Source organism: Pararge aegeria, chromosome Z (genome assembly GCF_905163445.1).
Source record: "Pararge aegeria chromosome Z, ilParAegt1.1, whole genome shotgun sequence".
NCBI classification, from domain to species: domain Eukaryota; kingdom Metazoa; phylum Arthropoda; class Insecta; order Lepidoptera; family Nymphalidae; genus Pararge; species Pararge aegeria.
The window spans coordinates 13,198,174-13,221,078 of record NC_053208.1 but is presented as its reverse complement, the minus strand read 5'-3'; the positions used below and the strand labels follow the sequence as shown (position 1 = coordinate 13,221,078).

General features: G+C 33.0%; 2 protein-coding genes across 8 annotated transcripts in view; one reads left to right on the top strand and one right to left on the bottom strand.

The window, feature by feature from the left end:
- The window catches only part of LOC120635956 (F-actin-monooxygenase Mical), a 62,698-nt gene extending 54,867 nt beyond the window's left edge, over nucleotides 1-7,831 (bottom strand). For 5 of the 6 annotated variants that reach the window (XM_039907159.1, XM_039907162.1, XM_039907161.1 and 2 more), the window contains exons 1-2: nucleotides 7,552-7,819; nucleotides 2,744-2,928 (exon numbers count right to left, since the gene is read on the bottom strand). In XM_039907159.1, the coding sequence (XP_039763093.1) occupies nucleotides 2,744-2,920 (177 nt within the window). In that variant the 5' untranslated portion in view covers nucleotides 2,921-2,928; nucleotides 7,552-7,819. Of the gene's footprint in view, nucleotides 1-2,743; nucleotides 2,929-7,551 lie in introns of all 6 variants that reach the window. The other variant, XM_039907160.1, reaches the window with a different exon arrangement.
- Nucleotides 7,832-9,163: 1,332 nt separating this feature from the next.
- Nucleotides 9,164-22,905, top strand: part of LOC120636188 (protein Jumonji) — a 49,184-nt gene continuing 35,442 nt past the window's right edge. Inside the window, exons 1-4 of one of the 2 annotated variants that reach the window (XM_039907536.1) lie at nucleotides 9,164-9,208; nucleotides 9,294-9,469; nucleotides 10,862-11,037; nucleotides 14,325-14,627. In XM_039907536.1, the coding sequence (XP_039763470.1) occupies nucleotides 9,462-9,469; nucleotides 10,862-11,037; nucleotides 14,325-14,627 (487 nt within the window). In that variant the 5' untranslated portion in view covers nucleotides 9,164-9,208; nucleotides 9,294-9,461. Of the gene's footprint in view, nucleotides 9,209-9,293; nucleotides 9,470-9,592; nucleotides 9,646-10,861; nucleotides 11,038-14,324; nucleotides 14,628-22,905 lie in introns of those variants that run through there. The other variant, XM_039907537.1, reaches the window with a different exon arrangement.

The following is a 22,905-nucleotide window of genomic DNA, read 5'->3' as shown; positions in this document are numbered from 1 at the left end:
GCATTGGTATGTATGTATGTATGTATGTATGTATGTATGTATGTATGTATGTATGTATGTATGTATGTATGTATGTATGTATGTATGTATGTATGTATGTATGTATGTATGTGTGTGCTCGCCGTTGATGTTGATGCCAAGGCCTTTCCAATCCAAAAGTTTAAAGACGTCCTCCAACGCAGCGGTAAGCAACTTCGGGTAGATAACATCTCCCTGTCGTACTCTTCGCTGCAATTGGATCGGCCTCGTAGTTTGGTCCTGTATACGGACTGACATTGTGGCGTTTTCGTACAAACACTTCAACACCTGGATGTACCGACAGTCAATCTTAATCTCGGCAGAGCCCTTAACACAGCCCGATTAGCGAGACGATTCGTAATGACTCTCCAGAACAACGTATAGATATGGCTCAGCAGCGAGATGGGTCTAGTTCTTCAGCAAGGTATTGGCATACAACCACCACGCTTCTGTACCACGCCTCTGGCTTTGTGCCTTGGTGGGTGACGGAATTGAACAATCGCTGAAGGGCTTTTAGTATCGGTTTTCCACCCGCTTACAGAATTTCTTAGCTTTCGATTTAAAAGACTTCGTAAGTATATCGTCAAAAGCATTATTCTACCAGTTAGTCTGTTTACAATTTCCCACATTTTTTGGGGTTTTTGAAATAATCACATATTTCTTGTTTGTATAGTTATTTCTAGCTTTATCGATAAGTAATTTAAGTTATATGTTCTATTTATATTAGCTCGTTTTACTTGTTATTTAAATTTTAATTTTGAATCGTCACACACAGCCAACGCCACGTACACGCTACGTGCCACATGCAGAGGTGTTCAACGTTTTAAAAAGGTATTACGTTTTTTTTTTTTTTTTTAGTTTCTTTTTTGACGTGACAACGTCTTATAAATTGGTTTGCCGGGTGACACTTCAAGAAACTGCGTTACGCTCCGCTCACGTTATGCGCTCACAATGAGAGCGAGTGAGAGGCACGCGTCCCTTCCACTCGGGCATGGTTAGCCCGCCTAAGAGCGAGAGAGACAGACATAAAAAGTGAAAGGCACGCGTCCCTTTGTAGTAAACGCTGTTTCATTGTACGCAAATGTATTGCAAGTTATTGTATGTATATTTGTATATAAATACGTATGTATGTGTAAAGGTAAAAATAAAATTTTGTTAATATGAAATTCAGTGCGAGATTCTTTGTATAAATTAATGTTTTAAATATAATTCTTTGTATAAATAAATGTTTTAAATTGTTACTATTATTTCATCCTTCTTCCTACTATACGAATGAATATTCACATTAAAATTATTTTACCACTCAAAGTCGTTGTCACGTAAAACTTTCGCCCGTATACCGACTTTACAGGCAACCAATTTTTTTTTTGGTCTTAAACTAAGAGGTTTATACCTATACATCAAAATCGCATCTTCCAAAGCACTCCTCAAAAGCACATCATCCTGGTCAGTACTTACTGCTAGATCGACACCATCCTGTAACTCCTATTATTATTATTATTATTATTTATTACTTTTGATATTCTATAATATTCAATGACAAGGTTATATTGACAGGTGCTGATCTAACCTTAAATTTTCTACTCTCAATTATTCTATTTAACAAATGAAGAAAATTATAAAATGTAAAGGTGTTATTAATGAATTTTAAATAGAATATTAAATTGTAATAGTGAATAATAAATGAAATGGCTGAGTTCCAGGAACATTTTACTCTTTTATCAATAAATAATAACAAAAGTTTTACTTCAATCGCGCGTAAAGGTTACAATCACACACTTTTTTCCCCGTGTTACTTGTGACTTTTGAACGATTTCATTATTCATTAACACTTTGTTAAAAATACTTGTTTATTGGTTGCCGCTAAGTATAACTATCATTATTTTAGCTCATAGTTCATGCATCTAATGTTCGTTTCAGAATACAGTATACAATATAGTTAGCTAGGTTTGACTTATCGCTTTTTTTCAGGACAACCAGAGGATTACCGTCTGGCCCACTCGCTTTGTTTACGTCAAGAGAGAAAGAGAAGTGCGCACTAAATTCTGTGTAAAAACCTTGGTATGGTTGATGTTGTAAGGTGCTCTCCCACAAACGTCAAGTGTGCCCAGGGTTTCTGCTTTAACTATTGCAGTGTGGGCCAAAGTATCATGCGGACTGCTTAATGCTTGAAGACGGTAAATTAGAACGACAAAAGGTTCCCTATATCGTTTTAGATAGATTAAAAAGCATGTGTGCCTGAAGCAATCTTAACTAGTATTTGACTGAATCTGTCGTTACGCTTGCAATATACCCTACCATATCAAGTACCTTAATTGGTACGAATACGAATTGCTTGAGGTCATAACGAAGTAAAAAATTGTAAGCAGACCTTCCCGCTTCATTGCTCGTCTTTTATCGTTGAAGCGTAATCCTAGCAAATCCACACGATAAGCGTTGAAATCTCCTAAGATCAACCACCTCCTATAAAAATTATTGTTAGTTACCGGGCAATAATTCACGTTAGTTTTGAACATTACAACATTAAAAAGTATGAAAAAATAAAGTACCTACCGAAAGAACTGGGAATATAATTTGATTTCTCGGTTCTATTTTTCTGGCAAATGAACAGGGTATTCTCGATATTTCGAGACCGGCAACCCTTTACTTACCTACTTTACTTTCTAGGAGAAGGTTTAATAGAAGATATTCTTATTTTGTGTTAAATAAATAATTAACTACTTACCTTTAACTTGGGATAAAAATCTGGCAGTCTGTTAGGTTTTAAGTTGAGGGTGGTACAAATTTCTCGATGCAGTGCTAATATTTGTTTCATAGTCCCGGCTGAGCAGAAATGGTCAAACATTTCGGCAGCCAGTGCACACTCTGGAGGGGTCGGCTCCGAGCGCCCGCCACGATTCATTTTATGGCCTAAAAACAATTACAATACATTTTATTGCTATAATACCAATTTTATAAATATACTGGTAAAATATAATTAACTATATATATTTTCAGTACAAAATAACAGATGCCCTCCAAATTCACAGATAATAAAAGTCCCACAGCTGGGATCAGCCCTCCTCTTACACGGTATTTCCGTATGTTTAGATCGGTGACGTTGGAAATTGCATGCAATCTGGTGGATTTCCCCATGGAAGTACACACGCGTAAGTTTGAACGAGTTTATTGCAATACCGTTTATATATCGTCCGTTAACATAAAAATAGTAAAGTAGGTAAGTGCATTTTCCATGCAAATGTAAATATTCCTAGAACTCCTTTTTAAAAAGTAGTCATTCGATGGGTAGGCTCTTAAAGGTTTTAACCTGCACTCAAAAAGTGGCTCATAAATTATTTGTTTTACTGGAATCTGTCACTGAACTATAGAACATACATATATACTTATAATAAATCTGTAACTGGAAGATTTCTGTACATTTAATATATTTTGAAAATTATGACCGGGGGATGCTTTATAATCGAAACTGAGTCCAAAACAGATTTTTATTTAATTTTTGTCTGTCTGTCTGTCTGTCTGGGCATCACGTGAAAACTACTGATACGGAAAATATATACATATAATATATATATATATATACTAGCAACCCGCGCGACTTCGTCCGCGAATGAGTGTATATGTGTATGTGTATATAGTGTATATATATATATATATACTGACATAGTAGGAACAATGACAATGTTTACTACAACAATAATATAAATTATTTTTTTAGAAATATTAATGTTTGTGTATTATTAAGTTGTCATTGGGTATACTTATAATTTTTAATGACTTATTAATGTTTTATTTTATATTTTAAATTAAATTGATGATATTAATCAAACATGTAACTGTACATCTTTCAAAATTCATTTATTTCAAGTAGGCCCAGTTTATAAGCACTTTTGAAACGTCAAGTCAGTCTATTTGTAGTGACTACTACCGGTTCCGAAGGCAGATTCCACCGAGAAGAGCCGGCAAGTAACTCGGCAGATTGCTCTTTTTCAGCATCATTTTACATTTTACAATCTTTTAAATTCACTATCTTGTAAGAGATGAGAGCTGAGCCTGCTTCCAAGCAGCCTTGTCATTAAGAAATTCATCAATCGTATAGTAAACACGATTTATTGTGTATTAACACAGTGTTTAAACTTATTCATTGGCAGGTCTAAATTACCTTAGGAATCATATTATAAAAGCGTATACTCAATCACACAAATGACTTTTGCAACTTTTGCACCTTTCTCAAACAATATGCAGATGTCACTAACTTATGTCCATTTCGAGTAAGGCGGTTGTTTATATCCACTTTTCGTATATAAAGAGTAATGTTTTGTCAGTAATCTGTCTAATTTTCCGGACGGCGTAGGCAGCCGAACTTAGTTTACCTGGTAGTGTATCTTTATGGGTACTGAAGCTTACAATCAAGGTCATGCCCAGAAAAACTGTGGAATCTTAAATTTTTAGTGATTCTTCATTTATTATTATATTTTTCTTAACTTTCCTTACATTTTGTAAAATAAATTTCACACACTTGGATTTTTTGCATTTAAAAGTAAATTATCGGCGGTAAACCAGTGCGACACATGCGAGCACGGCTTACATCGTCAAAGTTATATCTACCTCTATCAGTTTTAAAAATTAGAGATGTTTCATCTGCAGTACAATGTCACAAGTTTCACTGACATGGTGTGGTAGATCATTTATACACACCTAAAATTGAAAGGGATCCAAAATTGAACCCTGTGGGACACCCATTGACGTAGCCGACCCCTGCGACCAGTGGCGTGCACAGGTTTTTTGAACAGGGTATGCATAAAGCAGGTAAATGGCATAAAATGGAAAAATCCTCTCCAATACGAGCTATATAAAAAAAATTGGGTATACAGTGCTTTTATCCATGTATGAAGTATGCAATTTCTTTGGGTTCCGTCACTGGCACAAAAGGCAACCAAATTTAGTGCAACGTTTTTGATACCATAGTGGGCTAGTTTAAGAAGTAAGGTTTTATGATCAACACAGTCGAATGCTTTGGATAGATCACAAAAAACACCAATGGCATTCTGCGAAAGTTCCCAGGCATCGTACACATGTTTTAAAAGTTTAGCGCCTGCATCCATAGTGCTACGACCTTTAGGGAAACCGTTGTAGTAAGTTATTTACATTAACGTGATTTAAAAGTTAATTTAATATAATTTTTTCAAAGACCTTACTAAAAACTGGTAATATGAAATGGGTCTGTTAATGTCGTTTTTATTGCCAGATTTAAATAGAAGAATAAGTATACTATGTTTCATTATATTTGGAAAAGTACCTGTATCAACACATTCATTAAAAAGTATGGTTAAATAAGGGGCAATAACGTCTATAATGTTAGATATTACTATTACAGACATACCCCATAAATCACCTGTTTCAACAACTTAAAATTCTTTATTATATCATAGTATGCGGATGTTTAAAATTCCATAAAACGTTGCACTCATTAACGTTGTTCCTCAATAAACTCTAAGCTGCAGTAGGTGAAGAATTAAGTGAATCAGTTAACAAAATAGGAACATTCTGAAAAAGCTTTCAAAGGTGCTTGCAACCTCACTGTTGGCGGTTACTTTAATATCATTAAAAATTAATTCAAAGTTTACGTTGCGAGATTTATCTTTCCCAGTTTCATTATTAACAATTTTCCAGGTTGTTTGTACTTTGTTATCCGATTTTATATGATATTGGATGGATACAAATTATTAACTTTACTCATGGAAAGAAAAATGTACTCATCATTTCAATATATTGTTGTATGCCAGAAATAACTGGATGCATGTTTTATGTATTCACAACAAATAAATAAATAAAAATATATTATTTAATCATTGCTAATACTAATATTACTAATTGATTAATATCATATTATTCAGTGAGGGAAGTGTTTAGGGTTTACTTAGATAAATTTTTAACTTTGATGATGTTGCTATGTACAATCCAAATTACTAACAAACTCATTAAACTGTTTTTGTGATTAGACTATATTCAGTCTTCCATTTCAGTTTTCTCAAACCACAATTATAAAGATTTTGGTAGGGATATTAAATTAAATAAACAAAAATAAATGCATTTTTAAGAGAAAACCCAAGAATCAAAGTATTTTCTTAAATTTCTCTACAAATAAGATTTGACTGCACTTGCAGTGGTGGTAAGAGATGATGCTAACACCTGTATTCACAAACATTACTTTCAGGTCCCCTAAAAGTAATGTGTGTATGAACGCACAGGTTTCAGAAAACATAATCTTAAAGATCAGTTGGCGGACAAACTACTCTATGATTTATTTTTTATTTATTTTTAAGATTATTTACCTAAGTTTAAACAATATATTAAAACACATTTAACCAATCATGGTTACTACTTGATTGATGAATTCCTTAACAACAAGGCTGCTTTCAAGCAGGCCACTCACAAAACAGAAAAATTCTAAAGATTGTTCACTATAAAATTATGTTGGAAAAGAGCAATCTGCTAAGCCGGCTGCTCTCAGTGTGACAAATCTATACAAATGTCAACATGAGTATATGATGGTTTAGTCTTTTTTGTTTTGTATATTGGCAGTAATTTGCCTTGATCATTTTCTATTCATTAAATTTTTTTATAAATTGTGACCGATTACAGAAGTGTAGAAGAGTTTAATATTTATATCCTTTAAAGAACATACCTAGCTATAACAAAATTTGACAAAATAAAAGTGATCTGTGACTTCCAATATTTTAGTGTTCCAATATGTAAGTGTTTTAGAAATCAACAAAACCTTAAACCTTATGTACATATCACAATGACATAATAATATGAATCCTATACATAAGAAAGATATGTTTATGAATATGGGTGTAAGATGGTATCAGGCTAATCTGTTTAGTGTGGCAGTTATAATAAGCCCATATTACTAATCAGTGCATGATACAAGAAAGCTAAACAACTGCCCTTAGAGCTTTTTACCAGAGAGACCGGTCAAAATTCATAGTTTTTAAATTTCCAAATTTGTTTTACCATACTTGGGATATACAACTTATAAGAATTCACACCACCACAGAACTCACCACTGCTCCTTGGAGGTCAATTACATTATCACAAACATTATGTCACAGTACCATCAAATCTGATTCTAAAACATCTAGTCAAAACCAACAGCTACTGAACTTTATAGATATATAGGTTTGGACCCTGAATACTCTTTAGTTTAACTTAGATAAAAGTTTTGAGATTTAAATAGACTTACTGAAAAAATAATTTTTGGCACTATAAAAGTAAAACTTTCAACACAAGAAAATTGATATAAAAAACAATGGCTAAGTAATAACTAAATTTATAGTTCCAGTATATAATAGTTTGTTTTTATAAAATGAAATGCATCGACTTTAATAAAGTTTACAATGCTTTTCTCGTACGATGGCGCTCACTTCGTATTCAGTGCACTCAAAAGTGTTACACATAGGTGAATGGACTGTGATATAAATTTAGAATTTCCTTTTATCTTGTAAATTTAGGCAATCATGCAATTCTCACCTTATATTGTCCCACGCCAGATTAGTAACAAGAATAATGAAACGAAATTTAATAACATTATTTGAATTCCAAATATTGGTATATTTACTGTTGAAGTAGTATCTTCACAGCGCAATTTGGTCGGGTTTTTTATCAGGTCAGGTCATTTTCTATTTTAGCACTAAACTTCATTAATTGATAAAGATAAAAAACTTAATCGAATTCCTAGCAGGATAAATCTAAAATACGTTCATCAATTAATCACACTGACCTGTAATTTAACAAAAAATATATTTTTAACACTCTCTTACTCATATTCCTTAGATCACAGACTACATAGCACACAGGGCTCACTTAGCTCCTCCCAAAGGGAGCACGGTTTGATAACAAAGAGGATACGAACATCACCGAAAGAAAATTATTTTTACTTTTGCCTCTTCTTTCCAGTACCTGAGCTCAGCAAGTAGCCAGCCAGCTGGGCTATTCTGTATCATAATTAGTTCACACCATAGATTTATTTGAAACTAAATTAGGTTAGCAAGAGTAGAAACTTGGTATCAAAAAATAAGGTTTCAAAAAGAAAAATATTGATTTAGGGGGATATTAGGGGGTTATTTACTTTCCACAGTGAAAAAAAAGTGGTGGCAATGGCGCTCTGATTTAAAATTTAATATCACTTTCACATTTTATAAATATTTTCATTTGTTAAATAGAATAATAATTGAAGGTTAGATCAGCATATGTAAATATAACCTTGTCATTGAATATCGCATATCTATAATAGAATGTCGCACCGTCAGAAAATTGATTAATAATATATTTATTACAAAAGTAATAAATAAAAAAGTATATTAAGAGATTTTTAAAAAAAATTGCCATTAAAAATATTTAATTTTAATTTACTTTGCTATTCCCAATTGATCCGTTTGCAAATATTGGAAATAGATAATCCTAATTGATTATGATATTTGCCAGTAGCTGGCGTATATTGACCTTCCGACAAATCAAAATTATTATTTTTAAATAGCGGAAACTACAGAAACGTCTGACGTTAGCGTTACTTCCGTCAGAAAAAAGATCTGAGTTACTCCGTAGTCGCACCGAAAGAAGTGTTACTTCAAAAATGGACCGCGGGTCACAAGCAAAACTTAAGAAATAAGTGTCCCTTATGAAATACAAAATTAATGAAAAAAAAATAGAAAAGACGGACGTAGTTGCCTGTATTCGTAAGGGCTATCTTTTAAATGCCATACCAACATATTATTACTAATATAATTTTATCTAATGACACATGTGTTATGCCAATGATCAATTTACTAACAAATTATAATCACAGACGAATTAAACGGTATTTAGCAAATACGATGGCATTCTTTTGGATCAAAACATTCTTCTCGTCGCGACCGAGCCACAATGTTTTTCCATAGTAAGCAACGTTTAGAATCTCGACGATAACTGAAATAAATTAAACATAGCATGACATACAAATAGAAGAACAAAATAATAAAACTAAAAAAATAATAAAAGAAGAAATAGTATCGATGAGTACTATAGACAAAGTACTCGGCACAACCCTAAAGTAATACATCAGTGCTTCAAATCGGCACAATTTACAGTTGTCATTTTATATGGAAAAGCCTATTCCGCATACGGTACGCGTACCATACCATAGTCATAGGTCAGTGATGAATGGGGAGAAAATTGAGTAATAATCTAGCAAGTAGCAACACATAAATTATTATTGATTTTACATTTGTTCGCAGTCGTTAAGAACTGTCCTTTCTGATGCGAGACGCCGAGCACTCGGCACACGTTTGATTATCAACACAAATAAAAACAACAATATTGTAAAGTAGGCTCTCCTAAGAAAAGAAGAACATTTTGAAGGAGATTGTTTTTGTTGTTTTTGTTTAATTTTGGAGTTTGATAAGATGAAAACGTAAGTAGATATTGATTTAATTCATAACATAGCTTAGCGTGATTGGATTGATGGCGTCCTCTTCCTACCTTCATTGATTGGACTTTATATATTTTCTATATCTATAAAGAAGAACATTTTGAAGGAGATTGTTTTTGTTGTTTTTGTTTAATTTTGGAGTTTGATAAGATGAAAACGTAAGTAGATATTGATTTAATTCATAACATAGCTTAGCGTGATTGGATTGATGGCGTCCTTTTCCTACCTTCATTGATTGGACCTTATTTATTTTAGTGCTTATAATTACTATTTTTTTGTGGACATATAGAAATAAACAATATTTCCGTATGTTACAATAGTTTAGTATGAAAATAATATATTTCAACCGCTAGGTTGAGTCCCTTACTCGAAAATCAATAGTCCTCCATCTTGTTATCCCTTGCTTATCCCTTTAGCGGCTTAACTGATCTTCATGTTTGGCTCTGGTTATACTACTCCAGCTCCTTTTCCTGTTTTAGTTTTTGGAGCCATTGGTTTATACCTCCAGGTACCAGGTCATATATGTTGCTGTTTTGTTGTTTCTCTGCGTTTACTGATTCTATCACATTTTAACTCTAGTTTTGACTGCCTTTGTCCTTCTCCAGGATTTTTGTATATCTGGGATATCTTGTATCACTTGTTTTTTAAATGTTATATGGAAAGGGTAACCAAGGCTCAGGGCTGTAAAATTGGATGCTTGCTCTGATTCTTGTTAGCTCATCTGCTTTTTCATTGCCTTGATGTCCGGGTACAAAGGCAATCAACACTTGTTCTCTCACCTAGTGCATTTAATATGTTCTTACACTCTATCACTTAGATAGATCCTTTCTTTTCAGAACTTTTAGTGCAGCTGGACCTTCACTATATAATATTATTCTTCATTGTCCTCTGTACCTTGTGTGTCTGTTAGGTATTTTGAAGTAGTAACAAGTGGAGTAGTTGGCGCAGTCCACGGCTGAAGGTGCCTTCCTTTGGTACTAACCTAAAAACGTGTACAAAATCGTGGTAAACTATGGGGTTAGGTATTAGTTCCAATCATTTCTAGTCCCCTGATGGTTATTTTATTTATTTAATCAAAAAATAAGTACTTAACAAAAATTTACAGCTAAATGTGATTAGTATAAAAATAAGTACTTAGGTAAAAAAAGTATAAGGAGAGTACAAACAATTTGTATACGCATCAAGACTACAGTATACAGGTTGTTTCTTTTTTGATTAATATTTTGATTCCTAAGGTAATGAACGGAATGTAATATACTGCTTTGGTGATCATTTATAATTCTTATGCATTATGAGTATTTTGTAAGGGTGAGTTGGTGATAATATTCTTTTAGTTTGATTTTTATATTTTTCTTTGTTAATTTTTTGTTACAGAAAAGTGCAAGCTCAGCGTAAATTTGCTCAGGGAGCGTTTGTGCCTCCTTCCCCTGTTTGCCCTGTTTGCCCTGAACCGCGCCGGGTGGGCATTCCTCCTGATAAGGGTCTCAATGTAATAAGCAACAAAACATCAGCAAAAAAAATTTTGGATGCTATTGCATTTGCACAACCAGGTATTTATTTTCTGTTAAGTAGTACAACTTTTCTAGAGTAATGATAGAAGTAAAGGTATTTCTATTTTACCTAAGATGCTGAAATTATGTAAAGCCATTGTGTCAAATATGCTTTGCGTTGCGCAAGAAAAAGTAAAAGTGAGTGAGTAGAAAAAAGTAAAAGAAAAAAATGTGTGTGTGTACTAATATACACACGTAAGTTACATACACAGGTACAGATAGTTTAAAAGGCTTTTATCATCATAGACATGAATACAAATAATACATTTATTTTTGATTACCTTATTAATACTAAGATTATTACAGCATTTCATTAATTGTAATAGAATTATTACTATTATATAATGGTTTATGGTAACTGAAATATGAAATATATTGTTTGCATTCCGCAAAATTTAGTATCTGAGTAACTCTATCAGTTGTAGTGCCGGATCTTGTTATCTTTCAAAAATTAAACTAGCTGCAAAGGTTTTTCTGATGCAAAATTGACATTAAAATCTTCAATTCAAATCATCAGTTTTTTATCATTTATAGATATTTTGATTATTTATCAATTTAATTGATTTTAAAATCAGTTAATTAATTTACAAAAAGATGGCGCTTAACGGAAAAATGTGACGCGTAACCGATTAATGCGACGGTAAGTTTTTGTCCAGTGCCGATAAAGAACTTTCACTTCAATAATAAAACAAATTAATAAATACCTTTATTATAATGATAAACATAAGAACTGTTATTTTAAAGGGAATATGACTTTTAATAAAATACTTACATTTTATTTATAACTAGCGGACCCGCGCGACTTCGTCCGCGAATGAGTTAACTTCAAAAAGTAGTCTTATGTCGTCGCGACATTTCTCATTAATGATGGTAGCTATTGGTGATTTATTATATAGACTTAATTGATACTACCAATACAAAAAAAAAATCGAAATTGAAAAAACATTTTCTGAGATTAGCGCGTTAAACCAAACAAACTCAAAAGCTTGATAATATTTCAACCACGTCAATCTAAAACTTCGTTGCGCGGATTTTGAAAGACTAATACGGGAAAAATAGCGATGCTATCCTTTAGAAGCTGTTTGCTTTTCCGGGATAAAAAGAAACCTATGAGCTATTCCAGGATGGTACGCATGCATTCGATCGTTGTCCCATATGTCCGACGTGCTGTTATCTGTGAAGAGTTATGTCCTTTATCTCTGACAATATTTATCAGATTTTCATTAAAATTAGACAATACGTGCTCAATAGTATACACTTTCAAATAAAAAAAGAATTATTAAAATCGATTCAAATTTAATGTAGGTATAAAGTAAAATTGATAAAAAATTTCATCCAATTTCTCGGAGGAAACTTACTGTTTATAAGTTGACCCGGAATATCAGAACAACTATACTAAATTTTATTAACATCCGTTCAGTAGTTTTCAGACAGACAGACAGACAGACAAAAATTAAATAAAAATCTGTTTTGGACTCAGTATCGATTATAAAGCATCCACCGGTAAACATTTTCAAAATATATTAAATGTACAGAAATCTTCCAGTTACAGATTTATTATAAGTATAGATAATAAAATAGCCAGGTTGTTAGATTCAATTGAAATTATAATTACAAAAATAGCCAGATCTTAAGATTTAATTGAAATATATTTTATGCCATTTGTCCAGGCATATAGGTGATACTTCTAACTCCAACAAAGCTCAATCAGGAGGTCAAAGTTTTACCAATGCAATCAATTTCTTTTTTTGGACCACTTAGATGTCAACATTTGCTACATTGTAAAGCCAACTGCTAGACAAGGTTTCACTATATTATTGTATTATTTTATATTCTGTTAGTAAGTGATGATGCCGTCTAAGATTGGTGGCGTGCACAGAGTTCAAAGGCAATGGAGGCATTTGGTTGTGTAGAAGTTCAGTTAAGTGGATAATAGGGTCGCTGTTCCTAGAGTTGACCAGGCACCAGTTGTTGTTTATTTGCCACATTAAGTGGCAATATTAATTGTTTGTATTCAAATAAAAATAAGTTAACACATTAACTGGACATACAGTCATGAATCGCGACCAATGTTTTGTGGTTAGTGACCACTCATTTGTGGTAAGTGATCATGTCAGTCACGTCACAGTTATTGTTTACCAATTGGTGAACCATGAGATCATGAACGTTAAAAAAAAATTGTAATATACATATTACGTAAATTTACTTAATTTGGTTCAGATTATGAAAAGTTACATTTAAAAACGGATTAAATTTTTACAAATAGTTCTTGCCATATTGCCCATTGAAATGTTAAATTTTTTACGCTTTACTTTGCGTTATTTAGAGGACGCAATTTTATTTTTTTGATGTTTCAGTCACACGGGGGGGTCAGTGTAAAGTTAAACCCAAGTATGTGGGGTCGCCACCCTTGTCCCACGGCCGCTATCTTGAAAATAGGGGTTGAAGTTAGTTTTTATGATATATATCTTAAACTTGTTTTTTACGAAATAACATTTTTTTTTAACATTTTACGAAAAAATTATATCAGACAGTTTTTGTAGATCCTTTTTTGAGAAACTATTTTTATAGGCAACATATTTTAATAAGTCAATAGCTAAGGTTTTACAGCGCTCCGAAGTGAGTACTATTTTTAAGTACTCTTAACTGTACATATATTTTATACGTGTGCCTGTGTGACTTTATGAAAAATGTTGCCTATAAAAGTTTTTTTTCAAAAAACGATCTACAAAAATGGTCTGATATAATTTTTTCGTTAAATGATTAAAAAAAGTTATATCGAAGAATATATTATTATGCTTGAATTTTTGAACATTTTCGCTTATAACTTTTTCAACATACGACTATTTTTTACAGTTACTCATACCACATTGGGTCCGCTAGTATAATAATATAAATATAAACGCCAAAGTGTGTCTTGAAGAAATTTGACAGTAGCTTTTTCTGAAAAAAGGCATAGCCGCCAATTGGGTCCGCTAAAGTCACCCTGAGGTGAACACTAATATTATATTTAAGAGTTTTTACAGTATTTTTTAAATGTTTCTTCAGAAATCAGATGAAGATAATTATATAAACTTGAGGGTTTGTATTTCTGTCTGATTGTGACCTGATAACGTATAAATCATGAAACTGATTTTTAGGTTCTTCTGGATAGGCGTAGGCGTTCACGGGACTTCTTCTAATTTCAGAAATCAAAATTTCATCACGGACGAAGTGGCGGACAACAGCTAGTTTTATATATAAATAGAAAAAAATACAATATTCGTAATTGTTTTCTGTTATTTTAGGAATGCACATGCACACGTTACGCGTTAGACTCGAAAGACTATCGCCTTCCAGCTACGCTCTACCCAGCCCTGATGAACCTACTAGTTCATCGGCATCTGAAGAAACAGCACGGCCTAAACGAAAGCGCAAAAAACCCGTTAAGCGTTTGAAAAACACGCCTCGAATAGCTGAATCCTCAAGAGTTTTGCGCTCAATGCGACGTCATTCCGCTTATGATGAAGAGGACACGCGACCCTTGGCATCATATAATGTAAAGGAAAAAATAATAAAAAAACCATTAAAACGAGGCCGACCGCGATCTGGTAAGTTTTATCATCTTCCATCCGGCTTTTTTGCAGCTATGTGGAAAGAAAGAATTATTGACCTTTTAAAGATTCTGTTACCAAAATGGTACTTAGAGTTCAACTCTAATGCTATCATCTTAAAATTTAGAATGGTAATGGACAGTTTTCAGCATTTTTGACTTATATTATGATAAACAATGCACAAAATAATAGCTTATAATGTATTTGTTACATTAAACTTTAATGGCCTTATATTATGTTCTATATTCTAGCTAAATCGTTGTTAAATAGCTTGTTAACTACGGGTCACTGATTCTACAAAGTCTACATATTCCTCAGTAAAAAAATTACAAAAATAAAACCTATTTTACACTTAGTGGCTTGACTTTCAACCAACTAAAATCTAAGAAGTCAAAGTTATAATTGCGAAATGTCAGCTGCTCATGACGTTCTGCAAAATATTGCTTTTCCCGGCGTTAATGGTTGAGGAATTCTTCCGGCAATTCTCCATGAGCTCCTTTATTGTGACAACCAATAAATTGCTTACCAACCATGTACCATAACCGTATCACAACCCGTGTAATATGTATTTGTTATTGTTTATTGTGTAGTTTCAATCTACCTTCATCATCAGACCTTGACTAAATGGAGAAATGCACAAGTTACTTTTTATTTAAAGAATTCCCTCAAGTTCTACAGGATCCCTTCAATAGATCTTGACCTGATGAAAATGGGACCACTTAAAAAAAAAAAAGAGATATTTTCAAATCTCTTCTTGGAATGGCAAAGTTCAGTTTGGTAACAACAAAAAAGAAACCGTTTTTTGAACTCGGTAAATTAATAGGGAGCATCCATTACGTGAGGTGATTTTGACAAGTTTTCGACCTGTAAGTTTTCCGATTAATTCCCCTATGGATAGGTCATGGGAGCTTTAATCACTCATCATTTTAATCTTGCAATCACATTAAAATCGACAAGTGCAATGCAAATTACCGTTCCGGGGACAGGGTTAACAGTTTTACCTGACCCGTTATTTTTTTGTTCCCTATCACAAAATATTGCAAATAATAAAAAGTATAAAATAGACATCATTACTTTCAAAAAATTCTTATTATTTATTATTAACATACGGGCACTTATTATTAAATAAAAGACTACCACCACGTTCGGCAAGCAGTTACCGAGCAGAGCGGGCAAGAAACTCGGCAATTGCTTTCAAGACCTCCCCTGCTGCAGAGAGCGCGTTAGCTCTCTGATGTGAGCGAGATTCCGGGTTCAATTCATTTTTAAATTAATTAAATTTGGTTAGGTCTGGTTTTGAGCCTTCGGTAGCAGCAGGTTATAACCATAGCGGCAAAGAAGCATGGCCAAACGATTTAGCATTCCGGCACAAATTAAAACAATAATATACAGAACATCCACCATCGACCATCCAACATCCACCATTTGCTATTCACTGCTTATCAATTTTTTTTTTTATACGTTCTGAATATTACTTTTTATATGTAAAGCCCTCATCTTGAACGCCCTTTTTAGCTAACTGCCAATTGGTTGGCGCTTTTAAAATTCTGAATTTTAATTACAATTGGCAATTAACGAGATTTTTATTGAATTTCGTAGATTTAGGTCTCTATAAATTAAACGCAGAAATCACAATAGATTAATAATCTATACTTATATTATAAAATGGTTAATATGTGAGTTGTGAGCTTGTCGGGGGTAATCTGGATCTACTGAACTAATTTTCCGATTTTAAAAATTCTTTCACCAATATAAAGCCAAAAATAAAAGAACGTCGAACGTGAAAGTCGTATTTGCAAAGTAAGTCCAAGAAAAAACGGTCTAACGAATACGTTTATTACGAAAGCTGTCTTAATGATTAGAGATACTCGTATATGATTGAGTTATATAGTGTTGTTGTAGTTTGAACGTAGGGTGGGACTCAAATAAAACTCGTTTTCACAATTAAAATCTATTTGCTCGAATATTCCGTAATGCCATTCACAAAATAATTAATACTTGATAGCAATGAGGAAATAAACACAATATTTTAAGTTCTGCCCCAATAATTATAATAATAATCTTTATTGAAAGGTATAAACCCAGTTATTAAAATATAAAATAAATAACAAAATAATAATAATAAGTAACAATAAAAATATTGTAAACGCACGTCCGTCATAATACTCTTTTAAATAGCAAACGTCATAGTTTATGGGTTATCTTATACCTAATCTTTACAAAATCACTACAGTTTTTCAGTTATTTTCTATTCATCACCATAAGTCATCACTGGCAATACGCACTTTTCGAAGACCTTGGTGTCGAGGGACTGAGGGATTTTGTATGAAAAGATGTCAAAACGCAAAACGAAACTGCCCATTTTTTATTTGGCGGTTCACCTCTTTCTCGAAATTGGACCTACCTCACTGGATCGTGTGTCCTAGGTATATGTACTCGTCGAGTATTTCGAGTGCAGAGTTCTCAACTATCACTGGGTGTAGCGGAACATAAGCGTTAGACACAAAAAAAAACGTTTTGTTCATGCTCATACGTAGACCCACCTGTTGAGAAACTGCTAAGATCATTGAGCATCGTATTAAGGTCTTCCAAAGTATCTGCCATTATGACCACATCGTCAGCAAACCGAAGTTAGGTAATGTACTCGCCGTTGATGTTGATGCCAAGCCCGTTCCAATTTGATAAAATCTGTGAAAGGTTGCATAGCTGATGAACTAACGCCGTGTATAAATACCTGTATTAGAACAGGAACTTTCCCCACAAAACTAAAAATTGCCAAGGCCACCTCTATCCCAGTAACTATCGACCGATTTCCGTGCTTCCGGTTCATTCGAAGATCTTTGAGAAAATTAATCGATTAGAGACGTACTTGAACTCAATAGATGTTTTGTTCCCTATGCAATACGGATTTAGACCCAAATCTAACAACCTCTCTGTAACTGTAGACTTAGTTACCAGAATAAAAAATAACAATGATAACAAAAATATTGCATTTGACATATTTATAGACTTGAAAAAGGCATTCGATACAGTTAGTCATCAAATACTCTTAAATAAATTAAAGGACATATGAATCACCGACAATGCTCATAAAATGTTTGAATCTTACTTAACTGATCGCTCCCAGGTAGTGAAGATTGGGGAATACCAAAGCTGTCATAAATCTATAACTTACGGAGTTCCTCAGGGCTGGATTCTGGTTTTAATGTAACTTACTGACCATCAATGTAAGTAGAACTCATTACGTCATTTTTGCAGCTAAGAATAAAATATTATTCAATACAATACAATTAAAATATTATACAATTTTGAACCCTTAAAAATAAACAATACTAAAATCACTAGGTCAGACTAAATAATATTTGGGTCTCATCTTAGACAGCAAACTTACATGGAAACTAGACACAAGAAAAATTAAGTCCAAAATAATAACTCTTACTGGATCCTTGCGAAGCATAGTACGTTGCCTACCACATAAGTCCGATACATAATATACAACTCACTAGTTAAGCCACATATCGACTACCTTTCCCAAATAGTTGTTTTATATTGGTGTTGGAGGCCCTCCAACACCAATATAAAACAACTAAAGAAATTTAACAAAAGGTCTAACTGGTCTAAGAAGAAGCCCACAACAAACTTAGCCGGTTTTTTTTTCTTTCTTATCACTATCTTAAATTGTCATTAAAACTTAAAGAAGCAACCTGGGCCCCAAGTCTGCTATTTTACAAGATTTGTCATTATGACACCATTCCATTGCAATCCAATTATCATTGTGCCCAAAGTCGGTAGTCTACTAAATTCACAATGGTCTTACAATTGGATTGTAATTGGATGATAATTGCATTGTGGTAGAAAGGGAATCAGTGTTGCCGTTTGGTCAAACTGTGTTTGAGAAGTAAAATTAAAAAAACTACCATTAATTAATAATGTCCAATTAAGCGAATTTTTGATTAGAAATATTTTTAAATGTTATTGATTTGTGTTCTAAAGACGAACTTTGTATCACATTTGGTAAAACAATCGAAAGAACCCAAAAAACAAATATTTTGTGTGCCAAATTTTGTCAAAAATAATTATATTTAATCTGTAACTGTCGAATTGACATTAAATTTCATTGACGTTATTTTGTGCTAGTGAAAATATATAAATTATAATCAAAACAAACAAAATGCTCCTCATCGAGCAAACTTCGTCGCTGCTTTTGGAGAGTTAGACAGATCAGCCTGGACACTGCAGCTGTACCAATAACGGACGTTGCCCGGCGAAGCGACATTGGGTTGCGTACCTACGCTCAAATTTTATAAATAAATTCCCACTGAAGAGCGAAAGTAAGTAATGCAATCTTGTACTGTTTAAGCATGATATGAAGTCTAAGTAGGTATCAAATTGGTGTGTTTCCAACAGTATCTCTGGTAATTTAATTAAAAAAACACAAATATGGGGAGTAATCAAAAATTTAATAAAATTCTTAAATTCTTTATTCATGTACGCTAATCACAGGTGCTAATGAACTTGTACTTATCATGGTGGTGCTAACTACATTTTTTAACTTAAAACTAGGAGGTTTTCATTCCATTCTATTTTCTTTTAAAAAAATTATCTTTTATTAACTTGTGGACCCATTTAAGGTATTGCACAAATTGTGACCAGCATCCCTGTAACAGTAAAAAATTGTTGTAGAATAATTAAAAACAATAGATTAATAGGACAAAACACTATGTTTAACCCTTGGAACACATATACTCATAATATATGCCTTTGTCCACAGTCTTTTGACAAGAGCCTGCTGCAGTGCCCAACCTTCAAGTAGACCCTGGTTTACTCGTTGAAGTCTCTGTGAACCAAGTCCTTATGTGATAGAGCTTTTCAACTCGGCTCTAATCGTGAACAAAGTGATTTGCTGTTATCTGTTGAAGAATTCTGTCCTCTATCTATAAGGAACTTCATCAGATAAAATAAATAATTCTTGGAATTAATATAAAAAGGGTAACAATAAAGGTTTGGATTTCAAAATGAAATTTGCTAATTAAAGAAAAAATTATATCCTCCTGCTTTTATTGGAAGCCAGCTGAAGAGTCTTCATTTTTTACATGTATTCATTTGTAAACTAAATTACTGTAAATAAAAATCATTGTTCAGTGTCTTATCTTTATTAACTTGTATTATTTGTCTCCTCATATATTTATAAAAATAATTTTAATAACACACAAAAGTTAAATGCCTCTTGCAGAAGAATTGCTTTAATTGTGTTGTGGCTTTTATGTTGTGCCAAACACAACATGCATCTGCAATCTTGCCAGCAGTGCAATTGTTTAGAGCAAGTATGCATTATAATGCATACTTGCTCTAAACAATTACCAGAAAAAGATATTTGGAAATAAAACACTTGACCATCAAACTATGACATGATTTACTACAGTTTTCAATCTAGGAGACCCTAACATGCTATCTAAAGCATTTTATTTACTTTACCTGAAACATTCTTCCAATATACTTTTACAGCGCTCTACTGTATTGCATACAGTCACAAGTTTCATGCATAGAGTAGTGTGGTGTATCTCCCCTCTATAGTATTTAAGTTGTGGTCATCATAGTTTTCCACAGAGGAAAAACTCACCTGAAAATCCAACCAATATTAACCTTGACGATTAAAAATCTATATTGGAATTAATTAAAAAAACCTAAAATAAGTAATATCTAAAAAAAAACTCATGCCTCATTATCATTTAATGGAGTTAAGTGTTGGCTGAGTGGGTGACTCTGCCACACATTGGAGTTAAGAGCAGAGCCTGGGTTGCAGGCACACAATATATTTAAATCTGCGTCACAGATTGTTAAATAAATTGAAGATTATTGGCTAGATATATCACATAATATTAAAATATGAGTTCAATATTAAAGTTACTATTATAACAGTTAGGGAATGCAATACCTTAGTGTTATAATATTGCCTTTCATGAACATTTGGCCTTATTATTGCCACATGTGTCCCATCTATGAATTGGATTGGCAATATTATTGTTGATTACAATTCAATTGTGAAGTGTGAGATCATAATATTCAGATTAAGGTGGAATATTTTTAAGTTGGCTAAGACTATTGATGTTCTTCAATACCATTTGATTAAGCGTAGCAGGCGCCGTCGAGCCCGCAGCTTGCTAAGAAACAATGTAGACTACTTTAGGATCTTCCCGATGCGGAATTTATAAAAAAAGGAGTTGCTTGGCAGACTGTAATGAGTCAAGTGTGGGAGCTCGCTCCACTTAGGCATTCCCAAACCACGGTAAGAAAACAACTTTAATTTTCGTTGCTTTTTAATTAAGTATAGTACCTATATCTCAGAATATGTTATGATGGCATGGCTGTAATGCTGGTATTTCTGTTGCAGTTACTGGTAGCACTAGCATTTTATGCATCTGGCTCTAAAAAATAGCGATTGGGCAGAGAGCCCCCCACAATGTTTCTCAGATCACTGCCTCAAGAGCTGTGGGACAAATAACGGAGGTGCTTAACACCAAATTTAATAAAAAGTGTTAAATGTCCAGAGTGATAAGGATGCTGAAGTGGAGTGATGGATGAAGGAAGAAATTATATTTTACCAGTTATATGCTGAGTACTTTACCAAGAAGAATGCTTTTTCAGCTTCTATGAAAAAAATTACTTCAGATATCATAGATGGGACACATGTGGCAATAATAAGGCCAAATGTTCATGAAAGGCAATATTATAACACTAAGGTATTCCATTCCCTAACTGTTATAATAGTAACTTCAATATTGAACTCATATTTTAATATTATGTGATATATCTAGCCAATAATCTTTAATTTATTTAACAATCTGTTACTCAGATTTAAATATATTGTGCCTGCAACCCAGGCTCTGCTCTTAACTCCAACGTGTGGCAGAGTCACCCACTCAGTCAACACTTAACTCCATTAAATGATAATGGGGCATGAGGTTTTTTTTAGGTATTACTTATTTAAGGTTTTTTTTAATTAATTCCAATATAGATTTTTAATTGTCAAGGTTAATATTGGTTGGATTTTCAGGTGAGTTTTTCCTCTGTGGAAAACTATGATGACCACAACTTAAATACTATAGAGGGGAGATACACCACACTACTCTATGCATGAAACTTGTGACTGTATGCAATACAGTAGAGCGCTGTAAAAGTATATTGGAAGAATGTTTCAGGTAAAGTAAATAAAATGCTTTAGATAGCATGTTAGGGTCTCCTAGATTTAAAACTGTAGTAAATCATGTACATAGTTTGATGGTCAAGTGTTTTATTTCCAAATATCTTTTTCTGGTAATTGTTTAGAGCAAGTATGCATTGTAATGCATACTTGCTCTAAACAATTGCACTGCTGGCAAGATTGCAGATGCATGTTGTGTTTGGCACAACATAAAAGCCACAACACAATTAAAGCAATTCTTCTGCAAGAGGCATTTAACTTTTGTGTGTTATTAAAATTATTTTTATAAATCTATGAGGAGATAAATAATTCAAGTTAATAAAGATAAGACACTGAACAATGATTTTTATTTACAGTAATTTAGTTTACAAATGAATACATGTAAAAAATGAAGACTCTTCAGCTGGCTTCCAATAAAAGCAGGAGGATATAATTTTTTCTTTAAATAGCAAATTTCATTTTGAAATCCAAACCTTTATTGTTACCCTTTTTATATTCATTCCAAGAATTATTTATTTTATCTGATGTAGTTCCTTATAGATAGAGGACAGAATTCTTCAACAGATAACAGCAAATCACTTTGTTCACGATTAGAGCCAAGTTGGACAGCTCTATCACATAAGGACTTGGTTCACAGAGACTTCAACGAGTAAACCAGGGTCTGCTTGAAGGTTGGGCACTGCAGCAGGCTCTTGTCAAAAGACTGTGGACAAAGTCATATATTATGAGTATATGTGTTCCAAGGGTTAAACATAGTATTTTGTCCTATTAATCTATTGTTTTTAATTATTCTACAACAATTTTTTACTCTGTTACAGGGATGCTGGTCACAATTTGTGCAATACCTTAAATGGGTCCACAAGTTAATAAAAGATAAAAAATTTAAAAGAAAATAGAATGGAATGAAAACCTCTTAGCTTTAGTTTTAAGTTAAAAAATGTAGTTAGCACCACCATGATAAGTACAAGTTCATAAGCACCTGTGATATGCGTACATGAATAAAGAATTTAAGAATTTTATTGATTTTTTGAATTACTCCCCATATTTGTGTTTTTTTAAATTAAATTACCAGAG